The 12,597-nt window shown below is 39.6% G+C and overlaps 1 protein-coding gene across 1 annotated transcript; it reads right to left on the bottom strand.

Annotated features, from left to right (window-relative positions):
• Positions 1 to 3,901: 3,901 nt before the first annotated feature.
• On the bottom strand, positions 3,902 to 12,113 carry LOC128508349 (intelectin-like). Its single transcript, XM_053479642.1, has 9 exons — positions 12,062 to 12,113; positions 11,811 to 11,876; positions 11,549 to 11,611; positions 11,325 to 11,456; positions 10,713 to 10,828; positions 9,996 to 10,154; positions 4,792 to 4,912; positions 4,611 to 4,714; positions 3,902 to 4,150 (listed from the first exon to the last, which is right to left on the bottom strand). Exons 2-9 carry the CDS (start codon positions 11,872 to 11,874, stop codon positions 3,998 to 4,000), a joined length of 912 nt encoding a protein of 303 aa, XP_053335617.1. The 5' UTR covers positions 11,875 to 11,876; positions 12,062 to 12,113; the 3' UTR covers positions 3,902 to 3,997.
• Positions 12,114 to 12,597: the final 484 nt, after the last annotated feature.

Raw genomic sequence — 12,597 nt, 5'->3', positions numbered from 1 at the left:
TAGGTAAAGGATCAGATCTGGGGGACTCATGGACGTAGAGTATTATGGTGAACTGGTATGTTTGGATGCTGTCTTCCTCACTCTCATTGATCACTCAGGTTTGCTGACGGTGAGGTGATTGGTTGCTTTACATCTCAGTTCCCCCTCATGTTTGTGTTTCCTTCTGGCTCTCCCTTTTAGTTATGCTGTCATAGTTAGTTCTGCCGGAGTCTCTGCTTGCACTCTATAGTTAATATACATTCACATTATACATTGTGTGACTGTGACCATACCTAACTGCCATCTCTCCTCTTCTTCTCTTCCCTCCCTCTTTCTCTTCCCTCTCTCCTCCTGTCTCCCCCTTTCTCTCCCGGAATGCATCTGGTGTCTTGAAACTCTACCTCTACTCACTCTACCGTGAAGACGGTTCTGGCCTCGACTGATGTTGACAGCTGTTTCTCTTAGGACTTGACTTGGCTGCAGTTGCTCGATAGTTTAGGACTGTAACTTCCTACAAGTCTACCTGAGTCTATAATAACTACCTGGATTTCATATTAACATCAATCAACATCAACTGTTATGCTAAACTGCCTGCCACCTAACACATGGATGCAGATCAATTCCCGCTCTCTGTTTTACCCAAATGAGGATGGGTTTTCTGTTGAGTCCGGTTCCTCTTAATGTTTCTCCCTATTAACATCTCAGGGAGTTTTTCCTTGCCACTGTCACCCTCGGCTTGCTCATCAGGGACTATCTGACCATTTTAATTCATACACATTCCTTACAAATTAAAAAAATTCTTTTGATTGTGTAAAGCTGCTTTGCAACAATAACGATTGTTAAAAGCACTATACAAATAAAATGTAATTAAATTGATCTTTGCAACAAGGACAGCCGCAAGCTCACTGCTGGAGCTCCCGCAGCGTTCAGCTCTCGCATGGAGCCAGATTTCATGACCCTGCCATCAAGGATGAAAAGGCCGCTAGGAGGTACACATCACAGCCACTGTTCTCAGCTGGGGAAAGCCGCCCAGCCACTGGATGTCATGGAGGACTCCTGTCTGAGGCTGCACCCACAGAGAGAGCTGGGAGTGGCCAGTCCAGCTATCCTACGATAACAGAGCCAGCACTAGCGAACTTCGCAGAAAATGCTGCCACTCTGGCCACTCCCACCACTCACCCGCCCGTGCTGCATGCTAGGGGTGCAATTCCCATCATTCCTTCCCTTTCTTTCAATCCTCCCTCCTTTAATTCTTTCCTTCCCCATTTTTCCCAAATAAATTACCCTTTTCCCTGTAAGAGCTTTATGGTGCAAAATGGGTCGAACCAGCCCATAGAAATAAAAAAAAATAAAAACATAAAAAAATATATATTGAAAAATAAATAAAAATAAAAATAAACTTTAAAGCCCATAAAACTGAATGCCGCTGTTTGATCTCCGCGTTAAGGACAGCCATGAAAAGACGACACTTTTGCTTACACTAAGAGCTAAATCTCCTGCCACCGGACAGGAAAAGGCCACTGTGCTCCACATTAAGGTCCTTGTTCCCAGACAGAATAGCCACTGCAGTACTGGAGGAGCGATAGCCAAAGTTGGCTGGGAGCAATTTTGACTCCTGTCTGCAGCCGCACCGATAGAGAGCTGAGAGGTGTTGGTTGGCCAAGACAGCATGAGGAGTTGTTTAGGGAGCATGCAGGAGCTGCTGTCAACACGGGCCCACTGTGCCACTTTGCCTACCACCATTGCTTGCCAGCCTCGTCCCAATATACCAGTTAGTCACAGCCTCCAGACCTGCACATACACACCTTCACTATTTTTCTTTTCCTTTTTTCTGTTTTCCTTAAACCCTTTTTCTCCCCATTTTGTCACCTGTGAGCAAAACCTGTTACACTTGAAACAGACTGGCAACGAGTCAAGGGTGTACCCCACCTAGTTCCCTGAGTCCCCTGGGAGAGGCTTCAGGCCTCCCCTGTACAAGATAAGCACTATAGAGAAAAGGTGAGAGAAAGAGAGAGAGAGAGAGAGAGAGAGCAGATTTTCAGGGCAGTTCTCCCGACAGGCAGCAGAGGTCATTAAATATGGATACATCTGTTTTAATCCTGATGCAATAGTGCAGATTGTAAATATTTGGCTGGCAGGTACTTCAGTGGACTGTTTCACTGTACATGTCAGTAAGCTGTTACCAAAACTGTAGCATATTATAATGAGTTAAGTAATGTAAATAGAGAAACATTTTCTCTGTCTCATTTACCACTCCATGTAAAGTAGTTTTAGAAAGCTAAAATTCAATACTGTAGAGTCTGCTTCTGTGTCGGGTCTTGTTGTTGTTCCAGGGTTCCTTACAGCTTCTTTGGATGGCTGACAGTTCTAGTATTATAGAAGGTTCTTTGAAACTTGAAAAAAACAAACTCATGGATCATTCTGCACTAGATCTCATGTGGTGTCTTAATGGTCACAAGATCTGACAATCTCAGGGCACTTTAAATTTTTTTAAATATATTCTTTGGTTCTACATAAAACCAGGTTCTAAACAGAAGAACCTTAGTAAATATAAGATGCACATGTTGAGTATTGTATTTTAAGAATCTTGAATCTTAACCATTAAGGGTTATTAAGGGAGAACCTTAAAGGAGCATGGATAAAGATGGTCAGAAATTGTTTCAAACTGAACCTCTTAAGCTGATGAAGGCTGATTAAGGAAACCTCATCTCACTGCTGCTGAATATGAGTGTGTGTGATGGTTCTCTGCACCAAAGAACCCTTTTTCTAACAATGTCAGCTTCTCTCTGTTTGTCTTACAGTTGATTCATGAGTGGGTGAACTTGGGGTCAGACAGTTGATTCATATTCATAGTTTTCTATAAGTTTATTGTTACTTCTTACTTTTTTTTATTTATATGTCTTTTTTTTCGGATCTGCATATCAATTTATATCCAAGACCCTTTTTTTATTTCTATTTAAAACTCCTTTATCTTCTTGTTCCTTTAAGAATAAAACCTTGTTAGAAGGTTAGATGTCACATGGCAGTTTAGCGAAGCACTCACTGACTTGATTAACAGAAGGGAAAAGTCACAGAGAAAAACCCAGTGGCAGTGAAAATCTTCCTCAGCACTGGTGTCTCTCTGAACCAATGGCAGACTCAGGTTGGGGGAGTGGCCTAAACTCTGAGGGTGAAGTGTCTAACACGATAACAATTTCAGTGTAAATTAAATAGCACTATTGTTGTTATTGTTTCTGAATTATACAATATATATATTTTTTTTCTTAGTTGAGCTTCAGTGAATAAAAGGCAAAAAAATATATTTAACAATAAAAAGGAACTAAACTGGAACATGACTCTGTGTGTGTGTGTGTGTGTGTGTGTGTGTGATCATGTGTAGTCTTTGTAGGCTAGTTATTCTTGTACAGTTCAGAGTGTAAATGAACTAATTTTTTTCTCCAAATGCACGTTTCTCTTTAATCGATTCTGTACTCATCTCTGAGCTTATCTTTTTCTTTTTTAATGAGCACTTGACTTGTTCACCATCACATGGAGAAATGGCCATGAACTTTAAATTAAATATCTTGCTAACAGTGTTTAACCTGCATTTATGGGGAAACTTTTTTTTTTAATCAATGAGCTTATGAATTGATGATTCAATGAATCAGTGACTTCGTCCGCTTTGTGTTTGTAATGATACACACTGAGTGAGGGCTCTGGAGCTGTTTGGTATGTTACAGTTGTACATGTTTGACTTCTTGATATTAAACTTTTTTTAAAACTTCTTCTCAACCTTTTTATTATTCACACAGACTCTAACTTTCCAGATATTGTGACATTGTCTAATCTAGAATGGTTAGGAGTGACCCCCTGGAACTAGTATATGGAGTATATCCTAATCAGAAAAACATTCAACACACAAACACAGTTCTCAATTGCTGTAAAAAAAACACATTATTTATTTGTTTAAACTGTAATTCTGTTCAAACATTTTTGAGGATTTGGTGTATGATCTGGCGTGTGATCTGTATGATCTCTCTCAGCGGTAGAAGATAAGCACCGCCGCCTCCGTCACCTGTTTACTGGCGCTCCAGTGGGCATGTGTGCCGTAACCGTCCCAGTCAAAAGATGTGAAATCACCGCACTGCCTCGGAGAGTCTTCTGGAAAATGTCCACCTCCTCCTATACAGCACTACACACATACACCAGCATGCACTTATGTTACAATTATGGGCCTGTTAATCATTTTTAATCAGTAGAGAAACAGACTAGTTAAACACAATGCATTATATGTGTATAAGTTTTGTGTTTAGAATTTCTGTGTTTAGTCACTTCCATGATTGTGCTGCTTTGAGTCGCCATCTGGTGGACTGAACAGGGAGTTTATATGGCCAGGTGCAGAGGGAAGCCTCACACAGTGCATTAACTAATGATATGTTGCACCAGGCTTCATCTCACGTGTCTACACTACAGCACTAAACATTCTGTAATCATTGTGTACTATTTAGTGCAGAAGTACACAAATTGTTTTGGTTCTTTTATCTAGCATTTAGAGCTCAGTTATGATGGAGAGAAGTGTTTTGCACCAGTATCAGTAACTAGGACGTTAATCTAGTCTCATTACATGTGAACAGATCAGATTAGATTCTCACGTGTTCATTGTGACAGTCATTGGGTTTGACTCCGGAACAGATCGCCATCGCTGCTCTCTCATAGTTTATCGCTCGAAACGTGATGAATCCGGGATCCGTCCTCTCTATGGAGTCACACAATCAAATGTGTAAGTCATGTACTAAACATTAAATCATCTCAGAAGTAAAGGCAACACCTCACCTCTGATGTTGGGTCCATACAGGTTATGGTTGGATACAGCATCTCCGACGTCGTACACTACAGGAACAGAGGGACCGTGGTCAGCAGGACAACTTCCAACGTTGTACTTCACAGGAAATTGCTGTAAACAGGAGAGTTACTGTAAATACTGTAAATATACAAACAACAGAAATCTGAACATTATAAGAGTTTCATCAGGGTTATGATGTAGAGATTAAATGAGTATTAGATTAAAGTTTGATGATTGTTATGTTATTGTTACATAAATGTTGTTAAGTGGGTTAGGTAAATGCAAACATTATAAGAGTTGTATAAATGTTAGATAAATGTTAAATGAGCCCTGATTGTTAGATGAAGGTTATACGAATGTAATTTAAATGTTATGATGTGAGAGTTAGATAAATGTTAGATCAACATTTAGTAAAGATGAATGGTATCTACGTAATAGAAGAACATTACATTTGTATTACAGTAGATAAAGATTAGATTGATGCTAGATGAATGTTAGATCAGTGTTAAGATGAACACAAGATTAGTGTAAGATCATTGCTAGGACAGTGTTTGACATATAATGATGTTAGATTAGTGTCAAACATACAATGATGTTAGATGATTTAAGGATCCAAGATGGTGCTCCACTGTGTGTGCGATGCTTCGAGTACAGCTTTCTCGTATTCATGGTTTACTAATTTTCCTTGATTTTAGTATGTTTTATTTGGGCAAGAATTTTGCTTGATTCATATGAGAATGGGATCCCTGTTGAGTCTGGTTCCTCTCAAGGTTTCTCTCTATTGCAATCTCAGGAGTTTTTCCTTGCCACGGTCGCTCTTGGATGCTCTCTAAGTTCTTGGTAGGCTTGCTCATCAGGGACCATCTTATCATTTTGATTCATACACATTAACATCTCTTTTTTTTTTTTTTGATTGTGTAAAGCTGCTTTGTGACAATGGAAATTGCTAAAAGCACTATACAAATAAATTTGAGTTGAATTGAATTGTATTTATAAAAAAGGCTGGGCTCAGCCAATGCCCCTTCATCCAGGCCTACCAAGAACTTAGAGAGCATCCTCACATGTGACATCACAGGCTGGTTTGGAAACACCACCCACGCAGAATGGAAGGTTCTTCAAAGAGTCATAAAAAAATACCAAAACCGTCACTTCCAGGGAAGCTCAGCTTCTCTGGGAGTGAATGGAGCAGTGGGCGGGCCAGGACGCTGGGCTGCTGCATGATGATTGGAGGAGCTGTTTAAAGGGCGGAACCCCATTTTTGATTGACAGCATGTCTTAAGTATACATCAGCGCTATAGAGATTTGAGTTCAGTCCCATGCGGATTTGCAGGTGAAGTGGTACGAAGAACTACAGCACTCTGTATTGTTTGCTGGTGATATAAACCATTTTTTGTTTTAGACATATCATTCTTTAAATAAATAAAAAAACATTAAAGCATTCTTGACTTTGCTCCTAGTTTCTAGTAGCATTTTAATATTAGTTTGTTTATATAATTAAAGTAGCTCGTGGAAGGAGAAACTAGCCAGCTAGCTTCCCCTGTTTCAAAAGCTAGCACTGAACTAGACTGATGACAAAATAAATGAAGGAACAAAAGAGCATGTCTATCTCAACACTGCAACACTGCCTTTATTTCTTTCATACAAAGACCTGTATAATCAGTGACCATGTATCCAGTATTTTCACTACCCTTCACCTATTTAATTCAATTCAGTTTTATTTATCGTTTGTTGATAGTGCTTTGGACTACGGTTCGGAAGATCCCAGGTTCAAACCCCACAACCACCAAGTTGCCTTGAGCAGGGCCCTTAACCCTCAACTGCTCAGATGTATAATGAGATAAAAATGTTAATCGCTCTGGATAAGAGCGTCTGCCAAAAGCTTAAATGTAAATGCTTTTAACATTGGTCATTGTTGCAAAGCGGCCTTACAGAATAAAAAAAAAAATCAGTATGAACTGCGTGACAAAATTTGTATAAATCAGAATTGTCACGGGGCAACTGTGGAAAGAAAAATCTCTCTGAAATGGCAATTGAGTTAGGGTTAGGAGAAGAAACCTTAGGGAAACCAGACTTAACAGGAAAACCCATCCTCATTTGGATAATAATGGCAGGTAGGAATTGATCTGATACTGAGTGTTGGGTAACTGGAAAATCTTTATCTCTAAGATTCTGGAAAAGATAGTAGCACAGCAACTATGTTCATATCTACATACAAATAACATACATGAACTGTATCAGTCAGGATTTAGGCCTCATCATAGCACAGAGACACTCGTTAAAGTAGTAAATGACCTCCTATTGGCCTCAGATCAAGGTTGTGTAACCATGCTTGTATTAATCGACCTCAGTGCAGCTTTTGACACCATTGATCATAGTATTACATTTACATTTGGGCATTTGGCAGATGCTCTTATTCAGAGCGACTTACATTTTTATCTCATTACACATCTGAGCAGTTGAGGGTTAAGGGCCTTGCTCAAGGGCCCAACAGTGGCAACTTGGGATCATCCGAACCGTAGTCCAATGCCTTAACCACTGAGCTACCCCTGGCCCTAACATAACAGAAGTATTCTTCTTCACAGATTAGAAAATGTAGTAGGAATTAAGGGTACAGCCCTCTCCTGGCTCAGATCCTATTTGACCGATCAGTATGTAGACTTAAATGGTGATTATTCTGCATGTTCACTAGTGGAGTTTGGTATTCCACAGGGTTCAGTTTTAGGCCCACTGCTTTTTTCCCTTTACATGCTTCCTCTGGGCAACTTAATCCGTAAGCATGGTATAAGTTTTCACTGTTATGCTGACGACACACAGTTATATGTCTCAGAAAAACCTGATAAGATAAACCAGATTAACAAAGTTGAGCAATGTGTGCAGGACATAAGAAATTGGATGCTAATTAACTTCCTTCTGCTTAACCCAGATAAGACAGAAGTTCTAGTCATAGGACCGCATACAGCTAGAAGTAAGATTCTAGATCACTCTGTAACTTTTGGCCTTTCTGTTCCATCAAGTGCAACAGTAAAAGACCTCGGTGTGATTATAGATTCCAGTCTTTCATTTGAAGCTCATGTAGATAATATTACCAGAATAGCATTTTTTTTTCACCTCAGAAATATTGCCAAGATAAGAAATATATTGTCGCTAAACAATGCAGAAAAACTAGTTCATGCTTTTATCACCTCTAGGTTGGACTATTTTAATGCCTTACTGTCTGGTTGTTCAACTAGGTGCATAAACAAGCTTCAGCTAGTCCAGAATGCAGCAGCGAGAGTCCTCACTAGAACCAGAAGATATGAGCACATCAAACCTATCTTATCTTCACTTCATTGGCTCCCTGTGAAATTTCGCATTGATTTTAAAATACTACTCTTGTCATATAAAGCATTAAATGGTCTCGCGCCGCAGTATCTGAGTGAACTGCTAGTGTCTTACGATCCGCCACGCCTACGCTTCGATCAAAGGATGCAGGCTGCTTATCAGTACCGCGTATTATGAAAACTACAGCTGGGGCAGAGCTTTTCCTTACAAAGGCCCAAAGTTATGGAATAGTCTTCCAAATAGTGTTCGGGACTCAGACACAGTCTCAGTGTTTAAGTCCAGGCTAAAAACCTATTTATTTAATCAAGCATTCTTATAAATAGATTTGGCTTAGGTAAAGGAGCAGATCTGGGGGACTCATGGACGTAGAGTATTATGGTTGTTAAAATTATTTTATATGTAAAGGAGTCATTTCTACTCTCTTGCTCTCTTCCTCATAGATCTGATATTAACATGTTAAATCTTTCCTGCTGCTATCTTCCTGTCTCCCCTTGCATCTGCTCTCACGAACGCTCCCACGCTCACCTTCCCATTCTCTCTTTATGCCTCTCCCCCTCTCTCTCTCTCTCTCTCTCCCCCTCTGTCTCCTTCCCCCTCTCCCCCTAACTCGAGCCAACATCTTGTGATCTGTCTCTGGACGGACCCCTCATAACACCTCTCTATCTTCCTCTTCTTTGATTCTTCAGGATCTCACCAGGACATTTACAATGGTTCATGTTCTTGGTAGTAACATATGTCTATGGCACAGGCGTTTGGTCAAACATATATAAACCCCATCTTTTGCTGTTAATAAACAGAGACCTTTTTGACAGACAACGTGTGTGTGTGTTTGACTAAGTCTCTCCTGGCCAGAAAAGCTTACCGAAGCACAGCAGACAGACAAAGCAACTCGCCTCTCCTACTACGTAACTTTAGAAAAACTTTACACTGCTCGCACTTTACAGTAAATATACATTTACATTATACATTATGACCAGACCTAACTGTTATCTCTCCTCTTCTGCTCTCTCTCCTGTTCCTTCTCTTTCCTCTCTCTCTTTCCCTCTCTCTGTCGAGCTACACATGATGTTCCTGAGCTGCCAGTGATCCAGACTCCATCTGCCCTCCGGACCTGTCTGACCCATCCTGGTGCCCCGCTTCTGGCTGAAGATCTCGTCGCATGGATGCTCCGTGTGTATCTTTGGGATGCGTCTCGTGTCTGGGGATGGTTCTCGCTACCTAGAAAATGGTTCTGGCCTCAACTGGTGTTGGCAGCTGTTTCTCTAAGGACTTGACAGTTCAAAAGTCTACCCGAGTTTTCAATAACTATCTGGACTTCATATTAACATCAATTAACATCAGCTGTTATGCTGAACTGCCTGCCAACTAACATACTGTATGAATGCAGATCAAATACTGCTTTCTGTTTCACCCAGATGAGGATGGGTTCCCTGTTGAGTCTGGTTCCTCTCAAGGTTTCTTCCTATTACCATCTCAGGGAGTTTTTCCTTGCCACTGTCGCCCTCGGCTTGTTCATCAGGGACTATCTGACCATTTTGATTCATACACATTCAAATTCCATACAAACCTAAAATAATTCTTTTGATTGTGTAAAGCTGCTTTGGGACAGTGCCAATTGTTAAAGGCACTACACAAATAAAATTGAATAAAATTGAAATTGGAATATCAGTATAACAGCGAAAGTGTTTAAGTTAAGTTTATCATCAAGTGCAAAAAGTGCAATATAAACAAATTAATATGAATTGAAATAGCTCAACACCTGGGAATCAAGTTTTAAACATACCACAGTATATGTTTCTATTAAATAGAACATTTTTTAAAACAGTTCTTAACATGTCTGAGCCACACACTCCAGGAGGGAATTGTCTCTCACCTTGAAGAGATTGTAGAGATTTCCTCCATAGCTGTTGAGGAATTTGGTCTCGGTATGGTAGCGCAGGAATGATGTTTGTTTCCACTGATTCACTCGCCTGTCATTAGGAACGTGCCACACTGCCACATCATCCGCTGTGATGTCATAATACCCAGGATTCTGTGGGAGGAAGAACAGAGATGAAGATGCAGATGAAAAAAGAGGAGGAATCTTTTCATGTTAGAGTTTTCTCTAGTTTTTCGCAGTAATATGAGTGAAGCTATGAGATTAACTTATATTACTGCGCATGCTCATGGTCAAAGGTCGAGTCCTCATCAAAAGCAGAAAAATCTCATATTTTGTTGTATCATAGATAAACATATACAAATGTTTACAACGTGACATTGATACACTTCATGTGTCATTTTATTTACTTCAAAAGTGTTAGCAGGGACCTATAGCTAATGTATGGTGGATCATTTAATCCAGTAATTCACGCAATAAAACTTTACACTTTAAACTTAAACAAGAAAAATATAGTTTATGTTCAACAAGTTTATGAAGCTTTACCCTGTGACCTTTCCCACAATGCAATGTTCTTTATGTTTCTCTTTAACTCGTCTATTTGGAGTTAAATGTCAGAGTGTGCGTTATTAGTGTAAAGTTTATAACACTTGTAATATTTATGACATATTTTCAGTTGTTTAGGTTTGTGTGTTGGTTTGTTGTGATTCAGACCTTAAAGTCATCACTGGTTGCAGCTTCTGCAGTGCCGAATGTGACGGTGTTACTCCATGATCCGTCTCCCTCAGATTCATTTTCATGCCCTCCCTGCTGACTGGACCAGCGATCACCTTCAGATCAGAGTTAGAGAAACGTTAGAGCAGGGTTAGATAAGGATTAGATAAAAATTTGAGGAGCATTAGAACAGCAGTATCTTTGGGTTAAATAAACATTAAATAAGCATTATTGAAGTTTTCATTAAAGGTTGGAAAAACAACATCAGCATTATCAAAATACTTTATATATTATATTATTGTCCCCCTCAGGGATATTGCTAAAGGGACTAAATGTTAGAGATACATTAGAGTATGTTAAATGAACATGAGATAAATTTAAGAAGAGAATTAAATGAACATTATATATGCATTACAGTTAGATATTAGGAATAAATGTTAGAGACATATTGAAGGTTAAAATCATTTTAGATATATGTTAGAGGATTGTTAGAAGAGTGTTAGAGAAATGTTAGAGAAGTGTTAGATGAACGGTAGATAAACATTAGAGGTACATTAGCTGATTATTATCTGAATTTTATTATAAATATGAACATAAAATGAGACCACAGACCGGTGGTGCATTTTCCATAAAGGTTGTTCTCATGAACGCTGGCCACCAGAGTCCATCCTCCTCCTGCAGTCGTCATGTCACAGTACGTCTGATACACGGTCCCACTCGGTGTGCTCAGGTAATAAAGACCATCTACGACAACATGCATAAAATAATAACACCGCGTTCCACACTGTAGCTCTGAGTGACGCTCTGAATGAGATTGTGTTTTAGATAAATCTTACCTTTGGTGGTTTGATATCTTTGCATCAGCTCTTTGCAGCTCTGTGGACTGAAATACTCCATTTCTGCAGAGGGGGGTGCAGTGGGGTTACGCCATTATACATTAATTTATCCTTTAATTATTAAAAACATTGTGATTTGTTAGGTTAAACAAAAAATTTCCATCTCTGTATCTGTACACACTGCCAGACTGAAGATTATTAATAAAGCAGGAGAGATCTCTGTCAGTAATGTGAGGAATAAAGAATATGGGTGAAGTTCTACCTCTAATAGAGAGACAGAGGTTTATAGACGCAAACGCCACAGACACAACGATCCAGCTCGCCATCTCTGTTAGAAAAGAGGACAGAAAAATAAAACTATTTCACTTTTTATGCATTTACAGTCAGAAATTATGATATGACTGAGCAGTTACTATAACAACCCTATCACTAGTTCCATACACATTTGTATTCTTACTAAAAATGTATATTTATATGATAATAAAATTTCAGAGGCAGGGCAGCGTCACTCACCAGGTGATTTTGTGTCGATCCTTAGAATGCACAGTTTAACCCTTTAACACTTCCACAAGCACATGACACACATTGCACGCTGAAGAGGACATCCACAGGGTTTTATAGTGTGTGTGTGTGGGGGGATGGTGGGTGGGAGGGAGGTGGGAGGGGGGTCTTGGTGTTCTTGTGTCAGTCTCTGGAGTCCCATAACAGACATGACACATACACACAATTTAAGTTCAAGTTCAATTTATTTGTATAGCACATTTACAACAGCCTTTAGGCTGACAAAAGTGCTTCACAGAAAAGCATAATCATAAAACATACCCCAAAAACAGTACACACAAAAGTAACACAACCTGTTTAACACACTATATAACAGAATTAATACACTAACGAGAAAAAATAGGTTTTGAGCAAGGACTTAAAAGAAGACAGAGAAGGTGCCATTCTAATCTTTAAAGACGAAGTATTCCAAAGTTGAGGCCCTGCTACCGCAAATGCCCGTGCCCCTCTACGCTTGAGCCTCATGTGTGGGACTACTAATAGAGCCT

This window comes from Clarias gariepinus, chromosome 20, assembly GCF_024256425.1.
Source record: "Clarias gariepinus isolate MV-2021 ecotype Netherlands chromosome 20, CGAR_prim_01v2, whole genome shotgun sequence".
In the NCBI taxonomy this organism is placed as follows: Eukaryota; Metazoa; Chordata; class Actinopteri; order Siluriformes; family Clariidae; genus Clarias; species Clarias gariepinus.
The sequence above is the reverse complement of the archived record's forward strand: the minus strand, read 5'-3'. Positions and strand labels throughout refer to the sequence as shown.